Genomic DNA, 27,539 nt, shown 5'->3' with positions numbered 1-27,539 from the left:
ACATTTCTTTGCATTATCCCATCCATTCAGATAACTGACACTGAACAGTAATTCTTTGAACAATCCAACATTATGTCATCTTAGTATTAAAAGTACAAGCTTACCAGCAATAAAGGGGCAGGAGTGCAATTGCAAGCTTTCACATGTGCTGTTGGTATGGGTATGAATGTGGTGTTATCATCTGTATCACAGTATCAATCAGCAAAAATATTTCATCCACAATATCAACTTCCACTATATTGTCAAGGTAAGTAGATATTAGACTATATAGTGGTATACAATATTGTAAATGCGTTGAGGTTTTTTTGTAGGGGGATATTTTGACCTCGATATTATGACATTTCCGTGAATGCCTGTGACAGCAATTGTCAGTATTCCTTTTCTGAAGTGTACACACCATGTTGCAAACAGGGAACATATAATTGAAGGCTTAATACAATGCCCCTGTTCGCGCCATCGAGCTCCCCTATCAAACCTGAGCTGAGGCGCAGATCTGGCCAGGCAAACCCACTTGAGTCTGTGAGAAGCTTTCGAAACACTTGGCATTTCAAGAGCAAGGACGTTTACTTACACTGGGTGCTTGTTGTACATTACTGGAAGGAACTCATCCACAGGCAGCATCTTATTCAGCGCATCCGCAGCAAGGAGCTTCTTAGCCCCTTGCAGAGAGATGGCATACCCCAGGGTCCAGTAGGAGTAATCTGCTTCAACAAGATTCATCACATTTGGAACAGCCTTTTCTGGGCGTTGTACCTGCATTCGCTTTCGACCAATATATCTGTTGGAAATAGTCAACATGAGCGATAGCTTTTGAAAACAAACAGCAATGAACTAGCTGTTGTATTATTAGTATAAAGCAAACACTTATGAAATTTGCGCAAACGGTATATGGAGACATCTAGTACTGGTGAAAGACTCTGGTGTAGTCAGATTTAGAATACTAAATAGTCCAATTGAATCCAGTTATAAGAAAAGAATGTAACATACATGTGTGTAACTGACATGCATCGTCTGCGAACAGTACCACCCATAAATATATTCCAAAACTAAGCATTGTGAAACCAAATACACAAAATAACACTAAGGGCCCGATGTACAGAATCATTTTGCGGTCATAAATTCTTTCCACCATGCACTAAATTCAGTGTGCAGGTTGGAAAAGCATTGTAAAATGGATTTCATGACCCACTCCGAAGTGCCATTAGGAGTTGGCATAAAAGGGGCACCCCCTGCAAACCAGCGATAACTTACTGACTCCTCAAAGTAGATAGCAAACCATTTGTCAAGAGGAAGCAGTTCCTGTTGGAAAGACTCCCGTTTTGGAATTGTGATTGGAGGCTCGGGGGAGCAGCAGTCTACCTGCGCCTCTCAATTCTGTTTCCAAGTTCCGGTTTAATGATAAACCCTGCTCTGTACAGTTTGTAACACTTAAGGGAACAACCATAAGGGCTCAGGTGCGCTGCTCGCTCCTCTTTTCCCATTCCTTTACCCAAAATTCTCTGCTCCGCACCCCTCCCCATCTGGTACGTGAGGACACAAGATCATTGAGCGTCATTAGCAAGATTGTTTTATAAAAACTCATTACTAGTGTATGCCTGCTGCCAGAAGTGAGGGTCATGTGTGCGCAACTCCGCGGGGTTCCGTCTAGCGCTGCAAATGTCAGAAACTGGGCAGCCTCTCCTCGTCCACCAAGGCGTTCATATTGTGAAGCGTTCCCTCATCATAGCAATCACCTACAGTCTCAATACCCACTCTGCTCCATTCTCTTGGTCCCCAATCCCTGAAGGACCCCCTCCAGAGGTGGGCGGTCCCACCAGAGAGAGTGCGGGTGCAAACAGCCTATGCCGAGGAGTCTTTGTAACAGCAACCCTCCAACTACGCAGTGCAATGGACAGGCTGCATGGTAGTCTCAGCTGCACCCCCATCAGCTGTGCAATCAACACCCTCTTACAGTGTGGACTCGGAGCACCTATTTCCTGCAGTTCCGCCATGTTATGACTCGCTAGCCATCAGGTCAACCATTGGAGCTGAGCTGACAAGAAGTATATTTAAAAGCCTGAGACTCCCAGGCCCCCCCAAAGTCATTGGGAGTTTCAAGACATCCAACGACATCTGATGCAGATGTCCGTCACAAATCAGCTCCATCAATAAAGTATTCAATTCCCTGAGCCAAGTTTGAGGTTTCCAAGTTCACAGTACATTTCCCATTCTCTTTTACATTCTGAAAAAGCAAAACGTCCATCCTTCACAGCCGCTGATAACTCAGTAAAACAATAGAGACCAGACCCTCTGACTACCACCTCGACTGGTCTGTATATGTACAGGGCCGGACTGGGAACCCAAAGCAGCCCTGGCAATTTTGTCAGACCAACTCCTCTCGGGGGGCAGGTGGTGTGTAAATGTGAAGCACTGCTACTTTTGTTACTGGGAGACGATATTGCAGTACCACTGAAAAAACTAGCCACTAGAAACAAAATCAGTCTTCCACTACTTAAAACCGGCTCCCACCCTTTCAGCCTCCCGGGGAAACGCCCTAAGCACGCTACGGTCAGTCGGGCCCTGTATACGTAGCATTCAAAAATACCCCTCATAATATTTTCACTTAAAACCCAAATGCAACAGCTGCTGCTACATGCTGAGGGTCAAGACTGATTTGCATATGGCCATGTCTAAACTGGGGTGGTGTAGTGGGCAAAAAAACGATGGATTTAACCCAGATCTCTTGACTGGGGGAGAATGTCTGCATTGTCAGCATTCCGTCCATCATTTGTTTGTTGTAACGCTTTTCGCCCTAAGTGGGATGGGTATTCCCAGACGTGGGACCCGTGCTCACTACGCCACTGGAGTCAAGCTATCCTGGCTGATGACGGCTGATAGCCAGAAACCGGTCCTAGGATGCTTGATTCCGGTCCAGGGAAGACATGGCTTGGCAGTTCGGGCTGGACTGTTCCCATGAGGCACAGGGTCAAGACTGATTTGCATATGGCCATGTCTAAACTGGGGTGGTGTAGTGGGCAAAAAAAAGATGGATTTAACCCAGATCTCTTGACTGGGGGAGAATGTCTGCATTGTCAGCATTCCGTCCATCATTTGTTTGTTGTAACGCTTTTCGCCCTAAGTGGGATGGGTATTCCCAGACGTGGGACCCGTGCTCACTACGCCACTGGAGTCAAGCTATCCTGGCTGATGACGGCTGATAGCCAGAAACCGGTCCTAGGATGCTTGATTCCGGTCCAGGGAAGACATGGCTTGGCAGTTCGGGCTGGACTGTTCCCATGAGGCACAGGGTCAAGACTGATTTGCATATGGCCATGTCTAAACTGGGGTGGTGTAGTGGGCAAAAAAACGATGGATTTAATTCAGATCTCTTGACTGGGGGAGAATGTCTGCATTGTCAGCATTCCGTCCATCATTTGTTTGTTGTAACGCTTTTCGCCCTAAGTGGGATGGGTATTCCCAGACATGGGACCCGTGCTCACTACGCCACTGGAGTCAAGCTATCCTGGCTGATGACGGCTGATAGCCAGAAACCGGTCCTAGGATGCTTCATTCCGGTCCAGGGAAGACATGGCTTGGCAGTTCGGGCTGGACTGTTCCCATGAGGCACAGGGTCAAGACTGATTTGCATATGGCCATGTCTAAACTGGGGTGGTGTAGTGGGCAAAAAAACGATGGATTTAACCCAGATCTCTTGACTGGGGGAGAATGTCTGCATTGTCAGCATTCCGTCCATCATTTGTTTGTTGTAACGCTTTTCGCCCTAAGTGGGATGGGTATTCCCAGACGTGGGACCCGTGCTCACTACGCCACTGGAGTCAAGCTATCCTGGCTGATGACGGCTGATAGCCAGAAACCGGTCCTAGGATGCTTGATTCCGGTCCAGGGAAGACATGGCTTGGCAGTTCGGGCTGGACTGTTCCCATGAGGCACAGGGTCAAGACTGATTTGCATATGGCCATGTCTAAACTGGGGTGGTGTAGTGGGCAAAAAAACGATGGATTTAACCCAGATCTCTTGACTGGGGGAGAATGTCTGCATTGTCAGCATTCCGTCCATCATTTGTTTGTTGTAACGCTTTTCGCCCTAAGTGGGATGGGTATTCCCAGACGTGGGACCCGTGCTCACTACGCCACTGGAGTCAAGCTATCCTGGCTGATGACGGCTGATAGCCAGAAACCGGTCCTAGGATGCTTGATTCCGGTCCAGGGAAGACATGGCTTGGCAGTTCGGGCTGGACTGTTCCCATGAGGCACAGGGTCAAGACTGATTTGCATATGGCCATGTCTAAACTGGGGTGGTGTAGTGGGCAAAAAAACGATGGATTTAACCCAGATCTCTTGACTGGGGGAGAATGTCTGCATTGTCAGCATTCCGTCCATCATTTGTTTGTTGTAACGCTACATGCTGACTGGCCAGGACACTTTCTGGGATTTACTCAAGACACCAAAACACAAAACTCTTCTAGGAGACTTCAACCAACACCCCTTTCCAATACATGCAATTCAGATGGAGTAGCTATTTACTGAACCGACAGGAAAGCTCTTTGGGGTGCTATAGAAATGCGGTAAAACATTCCAAATCAATGTTTTCAGGCAGGATAATGCCTGAATTGGTGTTATATGTGTTTAGTGGTGAGTAGTGCATAAGAGAACATTCGGTGTATTTTCAAACAAGGCAGCGGCTCAGGGACAAGTTTTCAAGAATCGTTTACTTTACATTGAGTCACTGAAAAAACCCCATCGAAACCTCAGCTGCCAGGTAGAACGTTTCCCCACTTTTCAGCTGAGCTACTGGCACCATTTTTACATCTATCACCAAATGGCAATATTCTGTACTACATTTTAGGGGACCTTCAACCAAAGTGGAGCTCTCTCTCAGTGCAATTAGGTTGTAATGTAAAAATGTAGATAGTATGTCAAAGCCAGATAAATATATTTGCTGACAAAATTATGCGAAAATAGCAAACTAAATACAACAATGATGAAAATCAGCATAACTAAAATGAAATATGGCGGCCTAACAGAATGTTTACGTTTTTGCCATGAACAAGGAGGGTTAAGTAGGAAGGTACCAAAAGGGGTAAAGGCTACATTGGCATGCAGAGGCCCAGCTTCACTGCACACATTCCAACTGTATTCTAATCTCAGCCCCAAGAAAGTCCATGGCCAGTGTGCGATTGGGCCATGCCAAGGGGGGTAACTTGGGGGGTGCTGGATTAGGCACCCTGTGCTGCTGGGGCCACTAACGGGTCATAGAAGAGCTAGCAAGAAATGCTGGTCTGCTACTGGACACAAGCAGTTATGATTACCACCAGTCTTCCACACGCACTGCCAAGTCGCTTATGCTGTTTTTGGCCAGAACTATGCCCTGCTCCAGCTGAGCCATCCCAGCCTCTTAATGAAGCCCCAGGATACTGACCAAGGCGCAGCAATGGACAGTCCACAAAAATGCAGGATGCTTGATACCCATTTACTGGTATTGCAGAGTCATAGGACTAGATGTGCAGGTGGGTCACTCGCCACGACATGACACCACCACTAGAGTGTCACCCACGTTGCAAATAACACACCATGAGGGGTAGACAGCCAGCAAACCCACAACATTGTTATTCAGAACTAAAGACCGCCATCCATGGAAGAAACCTAAAGAAATCCTGGTCTTGTCTAATAAGTGCCAGTGGGGTGCACAAATTAAGCACTGGAGTGTGGCCTAATACTAACAGTCCCATATCATTTCAAGTTGTGATTGAAACTACTAGTAGTTATTTAGCAACATTATTTTTGACAACAGTAACCATATTTTCACTTTGCTAAAATTAGGCCAATGGTTACCTGGATACCGTGCTACATAACTGGGGGGCAGATTTACGAGTTCTGGCGCATCTCTCCAAATCAGCAGGGATGCGCCAGAAAAGATGTGACATGCAATTCCCTCGCTGCGCCACCTCGAATGCGTCGCATTTACAATGCGGCACACCATGGCGCAAGGATAGGGCGATGCGTGTCGCATCCTGTGGCATAAGGGCGGTGCATTGCTGGAGTCGTGTCGCAAGCACGACGCATCTCCAGCAATGCTCAGGGGCGCCCTATGCCTAACATGCTGCGTCACTCCTTACGCCTGATTCAAGCAGGCGCAGGGTTTTGACGTAGCATGGACGTATAAGTGACTCTTGTAGATTTCACTGCGTCACTTTTACAAGGCGTTCCTGCGACGGAACGCCCACCGTGCGCCGGAACGCCCACATGAAACTTAATGCAGGTTTCATGTGGCGCAGGGCTTTACAACGTGATGCATCTCCCTAGATGCATCACGTTGTAAATAAGGCACAACGTGGCGCATGGTTTACGCCGCTGCTGCGTCACAGAAGTGACACAACGGTGGCGTAAATGTTGCGCATTGGGCTTGTAAATCTGCCCCTGGATGTTTTAACACCTGTGTTGGAGATAATCTTTTGTGTCCCATACCGAGGTTCTGCTATTCCTCTGGGTTGTTCAGGTAGATATGGACACCTACGTCTTAATGATGTTTTGCCCAATGAGTATTAGACCGTTTTCTTGCTGTCATTACAATGCCTCAAACTGGCTCAGTACACCCTCCAACAAACAGAGTCTCATGGAGTAGGTTTCTTCTTTTTTGTTTTTGGAGTCACAGCCCTAAAGGATTAATAACTGCTTCAGAAACTCTGAATAAATATTTAAACTTGGGAAGAAACAGCTGTTGAGAACCTGACATTTTCAATATATTTTTGTAGCAAAGAAATGGTTTCTGAAGTCGGTCCTTAGACTAAAACTTCACCTGCTTCCCATATGACCTAACCGCTAGTCAGATCATCAAGAGGTGATGCGCTCACAGAAAGCTGTGGTGAATCCACCACATACTCACCCCCAGATGCCTGCGCATATATAATGGAACTGAGGATCATTCTCATCCAATGCAGGCTCCCTCTCTCTCAAAGGTTTCCAAGGCTATTACTCTGCATTTCAGAAAGGCCCATGTTGTAGCTTATGTTCCCTTCTTTTGTTATTTAGATGAGAATCCTTTGTAGTAAGAAGCACATACTTTTTAGGGTTTCTTACTGTGTTTAAATCTAAGAAAGCTTTGACTGTAAACAAAATGGACCATGAAAGTGGCACAGGCATGTGTGTTGACTATACAATGCATGCACCTGCATGGTACATATAATTTCCTACTACCAAGTACACCATAGGTAGGCACTGTGTAGTACACAAAAATGTAAGGAACACGGCCATTGATGGACTACTGTTTTTAGAATCTGTGTGTACTACATAGTGCAGGTCTACATGTCATAAGCCGTGCAATGTGCATCTCACTGAGGGGGAGAGGGGCAAATAAGTATATGGAACACTACCACCAGCTTAATGATGTGGGCTTTGTTAGGCGTATCTGTGTATCCTTCTTCTGGATATTCACTATACTTACCTAGCTGTTGTGTAATACCACAGAAAACAACTTGCAGCTGAAGACTACAAGCTACAGACAATATATCAGTGAGTGCTACACACTGTAGCACAGCTTGGCAATGTGTAGTAAATTATGGACCACAGTTCATTGCCAATGGCTATACATTACCTGAACTCAGTCCACTTCCTTAGGTTGTGACATTGGCTCAGATTGTCTTAGTGGCACGTGTATGGTTGCAAGCCACGCAGTTTGTGTGCCATACACAGGTATTAAACATGTCCCATAGTGGAAGGCCATGAATCCTGGACTAATGCGTCCATTGTAGGGGCCTGTGTTTGACCTCATGGTCACAGGCTCAAATCCCGACGGGTCCACTCAACCTTTCATCCTTTTGAGGTCCATAAAATGAATACCATTGAGTTGGGTAACAATAAACGTCTGTTATTCAGTGCCAAGAGGCCCATCTGTGAACATGTGCTTTACAGACACATGTTATGTTCTGCACAATACAAATAGTGCAGCAAACTTTGAACTGTACATAGCTCCCTGTCAGTGATTCCAGTCTACATTTCCTCAGTAAATTCTATTAAGATTTGCCATGGTATACCAGCAGAGAACCTGTGAAACACTAGAAAACACGAGTTGGTGTAAGGGTGTACGCTACCCGTGTACCCAATAAATGTGCTAAATATTTGGTACATCCTTTCACTGCGAGCTCTGTGATGTATCTGAGTGGAGTGCACTATATACTACATAAACCATACACTAAAGAGATTATGGCATTGGAATTGCCATTTGTAATGTTTGAAGTTGCTGGTAGCACACTGGGAATGAATGAAGCTTGAAAACCTACTTTAAAAGGCAAATATTGCCATTTTTTAGGGTTTGTGTCAAAATCCCAAGGATTTGGCAGGGAACATTACCATCCCACAGCCCTCACTGATCTAAAATACATTGAATGAGCATTGATGTTAGTCCTATGATATCTGAGGGTTGAAACCATCTTTAACCTTAAAATCAGGTAAATGTCTTATTTTTTAAACTACTTTAACAATAATGTTAAAATAAGCAATTCCAGAACAACAAAGTATATTATTTGCCAAATACAGTAATGTGACACAACTTGTCTTAGTTTTCCACGTAATATTAAAAATAGATAACGGCTAACTGTGATACAGCTAAGGAATGCCATACTGCAGTTGTGATGACATCTGCGCACTAGTCATTTATGTTTCATCACATTACCAGTACACGTCAATGCCATTACTTGACCAATGTGATAACTTGGTATTACATATTGTCAGAGGATGGGGAGCTTTCAGCACCGCAGGACGGCTGATTGCTCGTGAAAGGAGTTGCTCAAACTATGGCAATCTGAGCTGCAGACACAACTGTTCAAGCAGCAGACACAATGTCTGCTGAGAAAGGAATGTCCACGCTAGATCCAGGAGAATCACATTTTTACCAGATTAAATTTACATGCAGTGACTCTAACTAGAACTCATTTATGGATCCTGAGGTTATCCTGAAAATCTGCAACAGATCTGGGCCAACTGGATCTATGTTACACGCCTCTCAGTTGGAGCAATATTATCAACTTACATCAAGTCCCACTCCAGCTGCGTCTCTTCAATGTCACTCATCACTTTCATGAGCTTTCTCTTGAAGTGGTTCTCAAAGCGGACGTCGTCTTCGATGACTAGGACCTGCTCAAGGTTTCTGTCCACCATCTGGAATGAACATTACTATTAGTTTCCGGCTGATGCTCCAAAACGCAGACGTTGAAAATATTGCACCAATCGCACTCATAAAAATAACTTTAATTGTCATTTCTGAATTAAGCAGTGTTACCAGAGCCCTTAAACATGTTCTTAGCAGTAGTGTTCCCTTTATTTTTTATTTGTTTGCCATATCAGCTTACTAAGTTAATTTCCACATAATAAAATTAGTCCTCTAATGTGGTACTAATACTTGGTATTTGTGCCCATTAAGTAAAGAAAAGTGAATCCTTTCATAATGAATAGATGGGGTCTAAATCCTACACAAATATTGCATTTTCTATTCATAGTAAAAAATAAAATCTGCAGGAATATATAGCATTCAGTTGTTTTCATTTTTTAACTCAGGTAAGAATACAATGTGCATTAACACTGATAAAATTACAAAAATAATTACAACACCGGAAGAAATGTATAAATGTATAAATGCATAAAGGAGTTCAATGTGAAAAAAGAAAAGTCTTTTCCAGGTCTCCTTAAGGTGGGTAGGTGAAAGTACACTGGAGGGGAGAGCAAGAGGTCAGATGGTTAAACTAAAAACTCTGGCTATAGAGTCAGGTCCAGATTTACTAACATTTTGCGTCATGGGTGCACCACTTTTGTGGCGCATCCATGACGCAAGATGCTAGTAGATATTTACAAAGCCACAATGGGCGATATGCGCCGCCTTGCGTGTCTTTCTAAAAGACATGTACATTTCATTCTGGGAGGTGGAACATGGGTGGAACATGGGCGTTCCCAAGCATCCACCCATGGTTTTCACGCAATCCCAAATTTACAAAGGTTTGTAAACCCGGGATTGCGTGAAATTGCTACACCTCCCAGAGGATGGTGTTACGAGGAGAAAAATCTTTTTTTCTCCTCTTTATTTCCTCTTTCTATGTGTGTTGCAATCTGAAGCAAACATAGAAAGAGGAAAATGCCTTGAGAGATTGTTTTTGTGCAGGAAGGTGTCACTTCCTGTACAATTACAATTCTCGTAACGTAAACACCCCTGCACCGTGATGCAAGGGTGCCTGCCTTGGCGCTAGGCAAACTGAAGGGTGCCAGCGCAAGGAGAGAGCAGAAATGCTCCATATTTTTGGAAGTATAGAGCATTTATGTCCTCTTCATTTCACTCAATGTAGCACAGCAACTTTGCTTCCTGCCCTACGTTGCTTAAAAGTTTAGTAAATGTTCCCCTAAATGTTTTAGCTCCCCTAAATATTTTTCTTTCTCTTCAGAAAGTGGCATAAAATACCACCCTTGGTTGCCCCTCAGGATTAAAGCATAACCCACATCTTAAGGAAAACCCTGATAACACATATGGAACTTTAGTGAGTGGTGTTAGTGGTTGTACATCAAAATGAAATGACTGGATACCAAGGGCCGTCAAAATACTACTGGGAACTTCATTCATCAGTGTGCTGTAAGCCATAGAGATGCTTTAGAAAACATCTAACCATATTTAATAAGGTATTTCTTCCAGTGTCAACTTTACTTCAAGAAAGGGTTTTTGAAGATGGTTTGTATACCATGACATACGAGGGAGCGATCCATACCAAATTTTCAGGACAGCTCTTTAATATAAAACGATTCCTATTTCGATTAATGTTATAGACGTTGTTCTCCTGGATCAGAGCGTTGTGGGCCAATGCTTGGCATCTCTGCTTTGCCGTTTATCAATGTAAAGAGGCATAAACCACTAAACAGCTGAACCCAGTGCTCAATAATGTGTCAACTTTCACAATATTGAAATATTTTCACAGTAGTAGTTAGATATTTTATCACAACTCATCTAGGCTCGGGCAGCACAGTATCTTACATTTATTTTATATCATCATACACACCTCATCAACATCCTGAAAGGTGTCACATATGGAAGGAGCAAAGTATGACGTAAGACATCTCAGTCCTGTCCTGCATCCTTGTCCTTCCTCTATTTCTTTGCTTCCAGCTTCTTGGTGTGCATATTCTCCTGTGTGTACTGGATTCCTAGTATATCCAACACTGTAGCAGATGCTGGTCTGCCTTCATAGAGAGCAGCTCCTCAATGGAGAGAATGCAGCTAGAAGGACTTAACACCCATGAAGTGTACATCTGTGTGCACAATTACTTTACTTTGCCTCCCTAGACCTGTATTTAACACAAGTTTTATGGGGCGCTATTCATCAGACATACCTAGAGGTGCTATCTCAACTTGGTCAAAATGTAACTCACACTTATAATCAGCCATTGCCAGGTTTTGGGTTGAATGTATAGATCTTATATAAAAGTGTTGAATGTAAAATGTAGATCCTGTTAGATATGTACAGCTTTCCACTCCTCAGGTGGTCTAGTTTCATGCGCTATAAGTACACTAAATATAGTTCTAATAAATAAAATGTAGGAGAAGCTCCTTGTTGTAGCCTCAGTAGTCTAATTCATATGCTTCTAAAACAGATCAATTATCCCTTGGCATCTTGGTGGATTGTACCTGCTGAAATCGTCTGTGTTTAATTCGTGTTTAAAATCTCAATTGATTTGATCCAGCCCTTCAAAGTCTCATCTTCATTTCTCCCTGTAGAATTCTTTGGAAACATATTTCACCAAGTGTGGTGTATATAAATTGACACCTCCTTTGCCACGCTCCCCTGACTTTGTCGACCCCGCTCAGTGAGTACAACAAGCTCTAGCAGCTGTTTAGTGTGGCATCTTTCCCTTCCCACCTCCTACAGGGCCAGGCGCTAGCCTCTGCTTGCAGAAGGTATGCCTAGTCTTCGAAGTGTAATTTTGCTTATGTGCAGCTCATTCTTCACCCTTCATGTTATTATTGATCAACAAATAAGGGGGGTATTTCTAAGAGTGTCCTCAGCACTTGTGTCTTAGTGTGACCCCACTGCTTCATTTTGAAGCCCACTGAATACTACTGGAGCTATTCATTGCAAACCTTTACCACTCCCTTTTCAAATTTTTATTTTATCTTAGCACTTGTATTATGACATGTTTCACTATTAACAATTTAATTGTTCATCGCTCCTTACCTCAAATCACGTCTTTACGTCCTCTTGGAATTTGATGCGAGTGGTGTCCATTATCAATGTTTCCTTGGTGGTCAATTTTCAATAGAATATGTAAATCCTACAGACTTGCCACTGCCTACCATTCCATAAGAACATCAGGCTGAATGAGAATATCTACCTGAATTGGATACTTCTTTCAGATAGATTTAGCTCATTTGAATACACGATACTTTGCTGCTATCAGCATTCTTTCCTTCACGATGAAAAGCAGGTGAACCGGTTTATTGCCATAGCGTTCTTGTTGAGATGCCTCCTCTCAGACCTCAGTCAATCACTATGATCGCTGTTCCCTGGGTCCTTCAGCGTGAACACGAATAGTTTTTGACGGCTTCTTCCACAACTGTTTCTTAAATCTCCTCTCATGTGGTTGATACTCATATTGTCTATTTTTGACTGTCTTTCAATGTGTAATGCAGTGGTGGACAGTGATTCAATTTTCACCTTTTTTAAACTTGGAATTCTTTTTGCTCAATTACCAGTGGCAGATATCGTAATGTGTGTTCACATGGCTTCGTCGGGAGCTTTCCCAGGTTCGTCATCAAGCCTTCACTCGGTTTCTGTATATCTATCTTCACTCTCTGGAATGTGTTGAAGTACAGTAGAAGATCTGATGTGGTAAATATGGCCATGTCTTTAGTATTCATCTTGTTGAACAACATCTCAGGGTTGTGTGTATAGTGCTGGTTCTTTAAGACTTGTATCACAGCCTTGGACAGGCTGCTCAGTGATTTCTTTTGTATAGAGGGGTTTGTTAATTTGGTATCTTTTTTAGGTCTGACTGGACAGCGCAAAGAAGGTGGGCAAGGTGGCAGACTGCCCAAGATGAAAGGGGGTCACCACTTTCGGAAGAAAGGAGGGACGAGGCCGAAGGACAACCTTGTCCGGATGAACAGAGAGAAAAGGAGGCTTTGAGGATAAAGCCTGGAGCTCACTCACCCGTCTAGCCGAGGTGATGGCTACCAGAAAAGCAGTCTTAAGCGTCAGCAGACGAAGAGGACAATTATGAAGAGGCTCAAAGGGAGCGCACATTAGAAATGTGAGAACAAGATTCAAGTCCCACTGAGGCATTACAAAAGGGACAGGAGGGAACGTGTGAGTAATGCCTTTTAGAAAACGTGTAACTACAGGGGACTTGAAAAGAGAAGGCTGATCAGGAAGCCGCAAGAAGGCAGAGATGGCAGCAAGATAACCTTTCAAGGTGCCCAGGGCAGAGCCCTGCCGGGCCAAAGAAAGAAGAAAGAGCAGAACCTCAGAAAGAGGGGCGGAAAGGGGATCCACAGCCTTTGCTGTGCACCATGCCACAAATTTGTTCCACCGGCAGGCGTATACCGTCTTTGTGGAGGGACGCCTGGCTGCCAGAATGATATCACAGACTTCAGGAGGCAAGTCAAATGGCATCAACTGCCGCCGCTCAATCTCCACGCATGGAGGTGGAGGCTGGACAGGTTTGGGTGGAGGACCGTCCCCTGCTGCTGCGACAGAAGATCCTCCCGAAGGGGCAGACGTATCGGAGGATCGGTCAACATACTGAGTAGCTCGGGATACCAGTACCTTCGTGCCCAATCCGGAGCCACCAAGATGACTTGGGCCGTGCCTGATCTTCTTCAGCACTCTGGGCAGAAGTGGTATAGCCGGAAAGGCGTACAACAGACCGCAACTCCACTCGTGACGAAAAGCGTCGCCGAGCGAGTGCCGCCTTGGAAATTCCAACGCGCAGAACTGCTGACATTGCGCGTTCTCTTCGGTGGCGAATAGATCTAACCAAGGCTCTCCCCACTGCTGAAAGAGACCTTGCGCCACTTCGGAGTTCAGACGCCATTCGTGATCCATCATGCACCGGCGGCTGAGTTCGTCTGCTCTGGCGTTCAGAGAGCCCGCCAGATGTTGAACCACTAGGGTGTTCCAGCCGTGTCCAGAGGCGCAGAGCCTCCTGACAAAGGGTCCACGACCCCACCCCGCCCTGTTTGTTGCAATACCACATGGCGGTGGTGTTGTCCGTGAACACCTGCACGACACTTCCCCTGACAGAGGGAAGGAAGGCTTTCAGTGCAAGTCGGATCGCTCTCAACTCCAACAGGTTGATGTGGAGGCGAGACTCCGCCGGAGACCAGAGGCCTCTGATCTCCGCCTCTCCCATATGGCCACCCCATCCCAGGAGGGACGCATCCATCACTACGACATGCTCCGGTAGGGGTAGGGAGAGGCTCTTGCCCGTGACCCAATCGCGGTCCGTGAGCCACCACTGCAACTGCTGTGCAGTGCCCTCCGAGATCAAGACATAGTCGGACAGGTTGCCGTGATGCTGGGCCCACTGAAACTTCAGGTCCCACTGCAGAGCCCGCATGCGCCGCCTGGCGTGATGCACTAGTAGGATGCAGGAGGCCATCAGCCCCAGAAGCCGCAACACTAGCCTGACCGAAACCCAGGATAGAGGCCGAAAGATGGGAATCAGGGCCTGAATATCCCGGACCCGCTGTTCCGGTGGATAGACCCGGAACTGCGCCGAATCGAGAACCGCTCCGATGAAGAGGAGCTTCTGAGAGGGACTCAGGTGTGACTTCGGCACGTTGATGGAAAATCCCAGCAAATGCAGGAGATCCGCCGTAGTCTGGAGGTGGGAGACGACTGCCTGGGGCGAGCCCGCCTTCAACAACCAGTCGTCGAGATAGGGGAAGACTGGAACCCCTGATCCGCGCAGATGAGCTGCGACCACCGCCATCACTTTCGAGAAACACCCGAGGGGCACTGGTGAGGCCGAAGGGGAGCACGGTAAACTGTAAGTGCTCTTGACCCACCGTGAACCGCAGGTAACGCCGGTGGGCTGGCAGGACGGGGATGTGGAAATATGCGTCCTGCAAGTCCAACGCTACCATCCAGTCTCCCGGGTCTAGGGCAGCTAGAACCTGAGCCAAAGTTAACATCTTGAACCTTTCCTTCCGGAGGAAGGCATTGACGTTCCGAAGGTCCAAGATAGGGCGTAGGCCCCCTTTGCCCTTCTTGGGAACCAGAAAGTAGTGGGAATAACAACCACGACCTACTTCTGGGCTCGGAACGCGCTTGACGGCCCCCTTGGCCAAGAGGGCCGAAACTTCCTCGTGGAGAAGATTCAAATGATCCCCCGAGATACGGTGGTGCTGCGGTGGCATGGCTGGAGGGGTCGTCTCGAAGGGGAGGGAGTAGCCCCTTCGGACGATTTGCAGCACCCACCTGTCCGATGTGATGGACCGCCAGTGGAGCAGGTGATGGCGAACTCTGCCGCCCACTGGCGTGGAATGGGCCTGAAAGCTCGGACTAGGAAGGCTTTGAGGCGGATGCTGACGGGGTGGATGTGGGCTGACCGCGTAGTCCTCCAGAACCGCCTCGGCGGAAACCACGTCCGCGACCGCGCGCAGGTTGGTTCTGCGGCTGGTGGCTAGGCGTACGTGAGGAGGCACCCCTTCCTTGGCCATGAAAGGGGCGAAAGGCGGAAGTTTGCGACCGCGGGGCCGAGAGGCCCAAGGACTTGGCCGTAGCCCGGGAGTCCTTAAAGCGATTCAGCGCACTGTCCGCTTTCTCGCCAAAAAGGCGAGTGCCATCAAAGGGCATGTCCATGAGAGTGCTCTGGACATCACCCGAAAAGGACGTGGACCGCAGCCAGGCGTGACGTCTAAGCGCCACCGTGGTAGAAATTGCCCTACCCAGCGAGTCCGTAGTGTCAAGCCCACATCGGATAGCATGTCGTGCCGCATCCCTTCCATCGGCCAAAGCCTGGGTAAGTCGTGTCCGGACCTCCTCCGGACACAGGGGCAGCACGTCCTCCACCGTATCTCACAGAGAGTGGGAATAACGGTCCAAGAGACAGGCGGTGTTCAAGGACCGCAGGCCCAAACTAAGGGAGGAGAACAGCTTTTTGCCAAACTGTTCCAGTCTCTTGGAATCCCGGTCCGGCGGGGCGGTCGGGAAGGAGGATTGGGAGGTAGAGGCCTGGATAACCAGGCTCTCGGGGGTAGGGTGTTGGGACAGAAAACTGGGGTCGCCCGGAGCAGGGCGGTGGCGCCTGGCGACGTTCCTGTCCACAGGAGGGACTGTGGAGGGCTTGGACCAGGTGCCCTGCAGAACGTCAATGAGGGCCTCATTGAATTGCAGCAGAGGCTCAGTGGAGCTTGCTGCAGACTGAAGCACCTCAGTGAGGACGTTATTCCTCACAGCCACGGCAGGTAGCTCGAGCTCAAGGGCTGCGGCCGCCTTGCGCAGCACCACAGAGAAAGCAGCACCCTCCTCCGAAGCCACAGTAGGAGGAGAGATGAATCCAGTGTCTGGAGAGGTATCCAGACCACTGGCCTCCCCCAGTTCATCTGCCCAGTCCTGTAACAGCTGAGCCTGAGCGGCCATAGGATCCTCGGATCCCTCCCATTCGCCCCCGTCATCCGATTCCTGGTATGCAGGAGGAAGGATCGGAGCCGGGCGATAGACATAATGTGTCTCCAGCGGCGCCGAACGCGGCGTCCATCGATGCCGTAACGGCGCCGGGCCCGGAGTGGGGCTGAACTGGGGGTCGACGCCGAGCGGAGTCGGCGTCGGAGGTGGTACCGGTGTCGACGCCGGCGGAGGAGGCGTGACGAGGTCGACTGGCGTCGGCGGGGACTCAGGAACGGGTCCCTCGGGCACTTGCGGCGTCGAGGCCGGAGCCGTCGACGGCGCCGGAGCCGCCGGCAGGCAAGGTTGCCCAGTCGGGTCCGCGGGGCCCGAAGGCGCGCCAGCGGGCGTCGACGGCGGAGCCAGGTTCCTCATGGCCGAGAGGAAGGCACTGACTTCCGCCGGCGTCGCGTCAGTCCCAGGGACCGGCGGGTATGGGGACTTGCGCGGCGCCTGCGGCTCCGCTGGAGCCGCGGGGGTGGCACCACCCTGACCCTCGGCCGAGTCGCGCGACCGGCGAGGGGAGTCCGAAGAGCGGTGTCGCCTCTTGGACTTCTTGGAGTGCTTCGACTTACCCGAAGACTTGGAGCCAGACGATCGATGATGACGTCGGCTGCGGCTCCGCGACCGATCCTTGGACCTCCTCCTGGACCGGGATCGAGAGGGGCGCGGAGCCGAGTGGCGAAGCTCGAGAAGCTTACGGGACCGCTCCCGTCTAGCCTTCGAGGTCAGGGCCTTGCAGTCCGAACACGACTCCGCGTCGTGGTCGAGGCCCAAGCAGTAAAGGCACCGGCGGTGATGGTCCGTAACCGACATCAAGCGGTTGCAGTCAGCACAGGCTTTAAAACCAGGCATCCTACCGGCACCGGAGTCGAGACAAGATCAAAAAGGATCAAAAAAGTTAGTCAAAAAAGACTAAAAGGGGTAGCTCTCCCGGATCTGCGCTTACTGGCGCGGAAAAAAGAAGAACTGATGTCAGCGCCGACGACGGACGCGGAGCCGCAGACGACGCCTAGCGACGCGCAAGGGGTATTGCTGACGAAAAATCTTCCGGATCCAGTCTGACGCCTGGGGATATTCTAAGGTGAGGAATCTAACTAACGTGTTTCTTTCAGATGGAGCAGTTCTTCAAAGTGAATGCAATGACCAGGTTGGTGTTGTGAAACAGAGGGCATCCTGGATCACCCTGTCTACTCTTATGAGGAACACCTATGAGGGAGGCATCGCCCTCCCAGACATGCAGATGGACTACTGGGCAACCCACCAGCTGTTTGTGAATGGGTGGGCTTTCGATCCTCAACAGGATCCAGCACTATAGGCGGACAGAGACCAGATGGGTCCAGGGGGGTACCTGCGACACCTGTATGGCACTGGACACGCGGGGCCGACAGCCGGCCCCACACAGACAGTGATCCGGTCCTGGAGGAATGCCACAAAGATGTTGGGAGTGGCAGGGAAACTGAGATGTTAGAATCAACCCTATGGACTCAGGGATGCTGGCAGACCTGCAGCACCTGGAGGGACGACGACAGTGGGACATGATAAGGATTTCAAAGATGGGTGATGTTTGGGGGAGCGGTGGGCTCCTCTCGTTTGAAGACCCCCAGACTCAATATGAGCTGTCTGATACACACCACTATCGGTACCTTCAGCTGAAACAAGCCCTGAAAACCTATGGACGAAGACTCTCATAGAATAGAGAGTACTGGAAGCCCCTTTCACAGACCCACAGTGTCCGAGATCTATAGAACTCTCATTAATAATAGTCAGCCCCCACTCTTTGAAGGAGACGTGAGGGACAGATTTGGGTGTGCTAGAGGACTAGGGCTGGGGAGAAGCCTGCAGGCACCGGAGGAAGGTGGCAATAAGGGCAGGTTTCCACCTGGTCCAGTTAAAAATCCTACACAGGGCATGGTATCAGGACCAGACTACACTGCATGAGGAGGACAGATACAGACAAGTGCCTAAGGGGATGTTGCCAGCCGGGCATGTTAACGCACACACTGTGGGGCTGCCACAGGCTTTGACGCTTGTAGTGCAGGGTGAGGGGTAGGTTGATGGAGGTCACAGGGGAGACAATTTCGCTGGGCCATGCTGGGAATTTGGGGGGGCCAGATGATATCAGAATATGCTCTGCTGTGGTTTAACATAGCCCTCATGGTGGCCAGAGGGGACATAATCCAGCAGTGGGGCAGCAAGAATATTCCCAGAAATGAATGCTGGGAGACTAATCTGGACCACTGTATGCAGGCTGAGAAGTCGGTGTACGAGGCCCGCAGATGCCCGAGGAAATTCAACAAGGTCTGGGGCGCATGGGGAGATCACAGAGAACTGGATTAGTTAAAATTCCCCCCCCAGGGTAGGGGGCAATACAGGGGAGAGGGGGTGATGATGGTCTGGACACTGGTGGGTACGGGATGAAGATAGTTCAGACTTCTGGAGAAAAGAGTGTTGGATCGGGAAAATGGTCCGCTGGTCCATTCCCAGGGGGACGGGGGTGCATAGTGCAATTCCAATATGACAGTTTTATTTTTTTCAGTTATTGTAAATGACAAGTGCTTTAATAAGAATAATTAAGGAAAAAAAAGACTTGGCTTTTCAGTTTAACAAGCTGCCCTAGGCAGGGCAAGGCACACACATCTGCTAAGCACCAGGATATCCTTGGGGGTGAGTTGCACACTTTTGAGCCCAATGGTAGATGGCAGGAGAGTATGCATTGCATGAGAATCTACAGCAATCAATGCCTCGACCAGATGCTTACAGGGTAGGTAACATTCCTTTCCTTTCACTGAATATAATAAATAGAATGTATTTATTTTCTGATGCAATGATTTGGTCTGTAATTTTTATTTCAGGCACTTTTACCTCTTTCCATATGTAGTAGTGGCTGAGAAAGCAGCCGATTTCTCCCCGTGTAAGCTCTCTGCCCGAGTAGGGGTCGTGATAGCCAGGTAACATGTCGATTTTCATGGCTTTCAGCTGGCTCGTGTTCAGAGCCCTGCACAGAAATAAAATAGAACAAAGAATTAATATTCATAAATCCATTATTTGATCTAAAAGTGCACGAAAGTGCTCTAGGCAGGCTACCAACATTTTCTAATCACCTCAGACACATTTCACACAACCCTGTGAGCGATGAACAGTACAAACCCTGAAATGCCTTTGGGGCAACATTTTTAACATTGTTTTTTTATGTTTTCCAGCTATCTAATATGATAACACAGTTGCTCAACAATGAGCTCATACATAGGCGTTATTACAAATCCTGAGTGATCGTTGCACAAATCATCATTTTAGGAATTATACTTATTCATTCCAACCAGATACACAAGGAGCATAACCTCATACTCTGCTCCCCCCCTGCAGCTGTAACATTCCACTCATTTAGTAGCAAGGGTCCCTTCTAGCTCTCAATCAATTCTCACATTTCTGATTTTGTTACTGGGCAGTCGAACCCGCTCCCCAGCTGCGCCCCTTTGGTTCAACATTAAACTGAGATAAAGGGGAACAGCATTGGATGCATTATGCCCTGTTTCACTGGATTGCTCACAACGCACTGTTATATTCAGCCTGTGTATCCATTCTCAAACAAGCATTGGTAAAGCCAATAGGTCTTGTCTATGACAGACGGTGTGCAGAACTACTGTCTTTACCATTGCTTTTTGGGGTTTTGTCATTGTTTATGGCAGCCGCGGTCCGTGGAGGGAGTTCCGTGGGGCGGAAAGGCGGGGAGGGGCAGGGTGGGGGGTTCTAAAAACCGGAATATGGATAATTGCAGGTAAGTAAACAATAAAACAAATAAAACGAATTTCGTAGCGCGCGCTGCATCGCATATTATTCGTTTTATTTATTTTATTGTTTACTTACCTGCAATTAACCATATTCCGGTTTTTAGAACCCCCCCACCCTGCCCCTCCCCCGCTCCGCCTTTCCGCCCCACGGAACTCCCTCCACGGGCCGCGGCTGGTTTATGGCAAACGCCATTAAAGGATGGTTCCAGTGCAAGCACATGGATTTGGGGCATCTTGTAATGGTTTTTCAAAAAGCATTAGAAAAACCATTACAAGATGTGGACATGCTGGCAGACATCTTGAATGGTTTAAAAACAATAACAAGTTGTCTGCCTGCCTCTGTATTAGTGGTGGGTGGTGGATAGCAATGCTGGGGGAAGCAGATGGAGGGGTAGAGTGTGAAAAGAAAAAATGAGGGCAGGAAAGTTGGGATAGAGCACCAAAATGAAAGAAAGTGAAAGGAATTAGTACCTCATGTACTGTAAAGCAAGTGATGAGACAGCAATGCTTCCCGTGGGGGAACGAAGACAAGAATAGGGAGGCAATCCATCCAACGAGAAGCAGGGATCCGAGACAGACAAGAAAGTCATCACACAGGATTGTATTTGTATTTGTTTTTGTAAAGCGCGACATTCATCCTGACGGATATCACGGCGCTGTTTAGCAGAACAAAGGTAGGTTATGGCAGGGGCCTTCAGCTACTTGTCTTTATGACTTTGGAAAAAGATGTGATTTTAACTGCTTCCTGAATGATATATAGTTTTCAGAGAGGCGTAAATACAGAGGAAGTTCGTTCCAGTGTTTTGCTGCCAGGTACGAGAATGACCGACCACCAGCTCTAACTCTTTTTATACGTTTGGGTCTGGCTAATGCTTGGTGTCTTGATCTAAGGCATCTAGTGGGGACATAGAATTCAATTTTGCTCTGAAGAATTTTAGGTCCGGCGTTGTGCAGTGCCCTATGTGCATGACTCAACAGTTTGAACCGTGCTCTCTGGCGCATGGGTAGCCAGTGGAGTTCTTTCATGCATGCGGACGCAGAACTGAATCTACCTTTATTACAAACAAGCCTGGCAGCCGCATTTTGCAGGACCTGTAGGCGTGAGAAGAGGTAGTCTGCCATGCCCACATAAAGGGCATTGCCATAGTCCAATCTACTGGTAAGCAATGCCTGTGTGACCGTCCTTCTGCATTCTAGCGGGATCCAAGGAAACAGCCTTCTTAGAAGTTTTAGGATAGCGAAACCTCTTCCACACAGGGCCCGCACATGGTCCTGCATGGACAGAGTATTGTCAATGGATATGCCTACGTTTTTAGCGCACTGTTTGGGTGCTGGGGCCACTCCCAGGGATTGTGGCCACCAGGTTGGGTCCCAAATTAGATGTGCTCCACCAAAGAGTAGTATCTCTGATTTCTCTGCATTCAATTTGAGACAGTGCTTGGTCATCCAATTTGCCATCTCTGAGAAGCAGTTGTTTAGCTTAACCTTGGCGTCTTCATGTCTGTCATCTATAGTATGCGTGTAACAAGAGGGAGAGAGAGGACTAGTTAGCTAGTCCGAGGGTTTATATGTGATTAAACAAAGAGGACTAGCTTAAGTTGACCAAAGTGTTACAGAACTCAAATTAGTTCTGTCACGGGCACCTTGTTGGTGTATTCATGAAGCCCTCACCCACCAACCTAGTTGGTGGCATGCTTCATCATCGGGCCCACCCAGTGACACCTAGTATGTCCCGGGTGTGCTACGACGCCTGATTACAGCGGAGCTGGTATATTGCTGAGAGTGCAGTGAGGTTGGGTGAGTTGTGATTTAAAACGGCTTGGTGGTGGTCCCAGTACCCGAGGGTAAATTAAATTTTAATAACTGGGCCATCACCAGCGGTTAAAAGTAAGGCTACAGGATGCGTGAGGGTGGCGAGTTACTGCCCCCTGCGTCCTTCAGATGGTCGACATGTTTCAGCCAGTGCCTTAGTGAGTGTATCACATAGTCTGTACCACAACACTAAGTCTGTTTTATTTCACCACACCTTTTTTAAAAAAACGGTCCTGAGGAAAGCCAGAACACTCTAAGGCACTGGCTGAAACATGTCGACCATCTGAAGGACGCAGGGGGCAGTAACTCGCCACCCTCACGCGTCCTGTAGCCTTACTTTTAACCGCTGGTGACGGCCCAGTTATTAAAATTTAATTTACCCTCGGGTACTGGGACCACCACCAAGCCGTTTTAAATCACAACTCACCCAACCTCACTGCACTCTCAGCAATATACCAGCTCCGCTGTAATCAGGCGTCGTAGCACACCCGGGACATACTAGGTGTCACTGGGTGGGCCCGATGATGAAGCATGCCACCAACTAGGTTGGTGGGTGAGGGCTTCATGAATACACCAACAAGGTGCCCGTGACAGAACTAATTTGAGTACTGTAACACTTTGGTCAACTTAAGCTAGTCCTCTTCGTTTAATCACATGTCATCTATAGTAATCATCAGCTGTCTATCATCTGCATAAGAGCAGATGTTGAGTCCCCATTTCCTACTGATCAGTGCCAGAGATGAAAAATAGGCATTGAAGAGTGTCGGGCTTAAGGAAGCTCCCTGGGGGACACCACAGCTGATGTTTTTTTTCGTTGAGAAGAACTGCCCCATTTGTACCATCTGGGTTCTGTTTTTAAGAAAGGAGTTGAGCCATTGAAGGGCTTTACCATGGATACCCTTTTCATAAAGGATTTTTAACAGAAGGTCGTGAGAGACCGTGTCGAACGCCGCGGACAAGTCCAACAGGATCAGGGCAACAGCTTTACCCTGATCCGTCGATTCTCTTATGTCGTCGAGGGCCGCTAAAAGGGTGGTCTCTGTACTGTTGTTGGCTCTAACGCCAGTTTGGGAGCGGTCTAGGAGTTCATTAGTCTCAAGGTAATTGGCCAGTTGTCTGTTTACCAACTTCTCCAGGACTTTAGAGAAGTATGGGAGCTGGGAGATGGGTCGATAATTTTCGGGATTATGAACGTTTGTTCCAGCTTTCTTCAACAAAGGGATCACTACTGTCTGTTTCCATGTTTCCGGGAAAGCTGTAGTGTCCAGAGATCTATTAAGGAGATGAGTGACATAGGGGCATATTGTCGGGATGATCTGAGAGAATATGTAATGGGGGCATGGATCTAAAGGGGATCCCGATTTTACTTCCATCATAGCTTTTCCGACCTCTAGTTCTGTAAAAGGGGCAAAGTTGCCCATGTGTGTCACACCGACTGAATGTAAAGGTGGATATTCCCAGATGGATTGGGGTAGAGAAAAATCGTTGGTAAATGATGAGTAGATTGTGCTAATCTTATTAGAGAAGAACTCGCTAATCATCTCACAGTTTTCCACTGAAGGAGGCAGGGTTTGGGACAGACTAGCTGGTTTGCAGAGCTCCTTCGCAATTCTAAAAAGTTCCTTGGCCGAGTTACAGTTTTCTTTTATCCGGGTGGAGAAGTAGGTTTTCTTTGCTGTTTTAATGGAGTTGTTGTATATCCTTAACTCGATCCTGTAATTTATTCTGTCTGGTTCTAATTTTGACATTCTCCAGGAATGTTCTAGTGATTTACACTTCCTTTTCATAATCTTAAGATCCTGTGAGTACCACTTTTCGGAAGGAGGCTTATTTCTGGCCTGGAATGTGAGTTTGGGTGCCAAAATATCTATGGTCTTAGAGATTTTGTTTTCGAGTTGCGTAGCTTCTGAATTTACTAAAAGATCTTCTGGGGTAGCTAGATTGTCTGGAGAGAAGTGGACCTGGAACCGGTCCTGGGTAACTAGCCTCCAGGCTCTGTTTGCCACACGTGTCAATTTAATGAGTTAAATGGCATTCATCGGCATGTTAAAAGTGAAGGATACAAGCGAGTGATCTGTCCAGAGTACAGGCGTAATCCCTTGGATCCTTGTTGACTATGTTTGAGAATAGTAGATCCAAAGTATGCCCAGCATTATGTGTGGGGCCTGCAACCCATTGCTTGAGCTTGAGGATCTGCATATCTTTTTCCAGCTGTCTGGCAGTGATGTTGTACACTTCCTCAAAGTGTATATTAAAATCACCTCTGGCTAGGTAGTGTTTGTATTTCAGGCATAATGAAAGAAGTTGAGTAAAAAGTTTGGCACTCAGGTCAGTTTGATGGCCTGGAGGATTATAAATTACTGCTCCCCCAAACAGAATGTGGTTGTTTCTAGATATCTGACTGTGCTGACCAAATGCCCACATTCAATGTTGCTTTTTTGAAAATAGGACTTTGACAAAGTTTAGTTAAAGCTGTCTGAATGTGAGACCTAATGAGCAATTTTCATTACAAAATTAGTAAAACAGAATCCAAGAAAGACATAAAACATGTTATTTACTGTTATTTATTCCACTCTCTTGTGCCCATTGACCTAATGCAAAAACTAAAGGAAATGATGAACGGAGTGTTGAACATTGCAAGCACTCACCCCCAGTCAACTGATCTGGGTTTAATCCATCACCGTTCTTTAGCCCACTCTGCCACCCCAGTTCAGACATGGCCATATGCAAATCAGTCTGACCCTGTGCCTCATGGGAACAGTCCAGCCCGAACTACCAAGCCATGTCTTCCCTGGACCGGAAACAAGCTTCCTAGGACCGGTTTCTGGCATTTCAGCCGTCTTCAGCCAGGCTTGCTTGAATCCAGTGGCAAAGTGAGCAAGTGTGTCTGAAAGTCAGATCCTAGTAGAGTTGGAACAGTCATACGATATCTTTTGGTTTCACATAGCATGGGAATCCTACTTACTCACCATAGAAAACGCTTTCAGTGATATTTTTCACATGCAAAGGGGAACTTCTCTATGTTACTCCTGAAACTCTTTCTGGAAACCCTGATGGGGTGCCCCATGGTTCTGAGGTGTTAATAGGCCTCCATAAGATGTTGTCTCCTCTTTCTTTATTATTGCTATATCCCTCAGTTACTTAAATATCCCTTTTACATCTCCCATCTCTGACAGACAATACAGTGCAGGTCTTGGAAGTGATTCCCACATATGCTACTGCTATACTGTACTTACTTCTGGGATATAGGAATAATTTAGACCACTGCAAGAGGAGCATTAGTGCAATTTACACATATTTTGTTGATACAAATTCACTTACTTTCCATCCACCGCATCGAAGATCTGCACTTTGATTTCTTGCTCGTACAGGCTCTGAAGCATTCGATCCCTACGATCCTTCCTGCGTTTTAAGTTTATCATGAAAATCTGGTAAAAAACACAAAACAAATGCACTTTAAGTTTTACATCAGATTTAGTGCCTTTTGCAGAGACTGGTCGTAAACTAAGCAGTTGGCAGTGGTTAATTCAGTAACAAATACCATATACTCCCATGTCCGGCTCACTTCCATTATTAAACCCCCTTACTGGTGAAAATAGAAACTGCTTTTCAGTGGTTCTATGTCAGACTATTGCATGCAGAAATATCCTCAGATAGAAACGTAGTGTGCTAAATAATGTTTACATATTGTTTCTATAATTAACTCCAATTAGGCAATATTTTTGTTGGCGATAATTAGGGCATGATATTTATGTTCACACAATATTCCTACAACGATATTCTGGTACCACACTGTAGCATCCTGTGTATGTATTTACCCTGTTGCTTTCGCCCGAGCTGCTCAGCCAGTGGGAATGTGCTGCGTTGAATGTTGTGTGGTGATGCTGAATGGAATGCTTGGGTGCCTGTGAGGCGAAGTGTGACAGCTGGAGTATGGGCTGAGCAGCAGGCAGACTGCTCTTGGTGGGGCTCCCTCACACGAACTTATAACCTACAACTAAGACTAAATAAATCTACATAAAATACATCTCCACTACTGGAAATCATCATTACTCACACCTTGTTGATTACTGGGAAATGAATGCTGATCAAAGTTGTAACCGTGTAAGCATAGCTTACAAGAGCTAGGAATCCAGATGGGACTTGGTGGTAATAAAGAGCTCTGCTATGGATTACTAGCCGCTCAGGGCCATTTTTTTTGCAATGTATGCTTAACATGAAAATTGTCATTTGAATGATATAGGCATGCATATAACTTATAAGTTATAATAAGCAAAAATATTACAAATAAACTGAAAATTAGAAATTTAAATTATATAAATGGTGTAAAAACAAATGCAGCTAAAGGGCTCAGGTTTTAATTACTTTAGAAATAAAATAAAAGTTGTGCCCTCAGTAATGAAGTTCATCTCTGTAAGCCACATGGCAATGCCTGATTTGCAGAAAATATTAATCTTGCAAATGCTTTCTATGTGAGTGCGACATCATCTTCCCTAGGAAACTGTATCTGTATATTGTTTTCATTGTCTCCTTCAGGGTTACTAATTTGCTGTAAAGAGGCTCTCCATTATGTTTCTTTTTTTAGGTCTGGCAAGAAAATGCAGCTGTCTTTTGACCATGTGTGAGCAGCAGAAAATAACTATACCACTGAGAGAGGAACTATGTACACAGATCGTATCCCTTGAGCACAGCTCTTAATTGGGCAGGCGAAGAATGCCCCCACCTGAGAATGTTTGTACTTCAGGTTTTGTCCTGTAGGAAAGAATCAATACAGCATTGCTGAGCTGGTTTGGGTGACAATCTATTGATCAAGGCTGTAAGCCTGATCTATTTGTAATGGAAAATTACTAGAAGGGTACTGTTTGCTTGTTGCGTGCTTTTTTCTTGGCCTGTATAATATCGGTCATGCGGCATTATTGGGCTATACTTTTTTGGTACCACCATATTCCACCATATTCTTCTTTTGCATTATTGCCTCTATGCCCCCATTTTCTAGTCCACTGATGCTAAATACTCGACAGTGGACTCGTTACCCCCCTGGACCTTTTCTGTCTCTTCTATCATCTCTGACTCCTCTTCTTCGGCTGAAACCTGATCATTCAGGGATACCTGCTTTGCCTGCAATATTGGGTAATGTGCACAATAGTGTTTTTCTCTCACTTTCAAAATTCTTGATAGAAAGGCCTCAAGAGTCTTACATCTCTCAGACACATGGTCATTATGAAGGCATAAATTACAAACCCCGTGGACGTCTTTCCATCTCAACTTATGGTGGTAGATCGGGGAGAATCTACATGGAG

The 27,539-nt window shown here is 46.9% G+C and overlaps 1 protein-coding gene across 2 annotated transcripts in view; it reads right to left on the bottom strand.

The window, feature by feature from the left end:
- Window positions 1-27,539, bottom strand: part of COLGALT2 (collagen beta(1-O)galactosyltransferase 2) — a 319,704-nt gene that overhangs the window by 5,780 nt on the left and 286,385 nt on the right. For both annotated transcript variants that reach the window (XM_085601533.1, XM_085601531.1), the window contains exons 8-11: window positions 25,561-25,667; window positions 19,502-19,634; window positions 9,025-9,152; window positions 572-778 (exon numbers count right to left, since the gene is read on the bottom strand). In XM_085601533.1, the coding sequence (XP_085457659.1) occupies window positions 572-778; window positions 9,025-9,152; window positions 19,502-19,634; window positions 25,561-25,667 (575 nt within the window). The remainder of the gene's footprint in view (window positions 1-571; window positions 779-9,024; window positions 9,153-19,501; window positions 19,635-25,560; window positions 25,668-27,539) is intronic.

The sequence above is a fragment of the Triturus cristatus genome, chromosome 4_2, assembly GCF_964204655.1.
Source record: "Triturus cristatus chromosome 4_2, aTriCri1.1, whole genome shotgun sequence".
In the NCBI taxonomy this organism is placed as follows: domain Eukaryota; kingdom Metazoa; phylum Chordata; class Amphibia; order Caudata; family Salamandridae; genus Triturus; species Triturus cristatus.
Note: the sequence above shows the minus strand (reverse complement) of the source record. Positions and strands in the feature narration are given on the sequence as shown.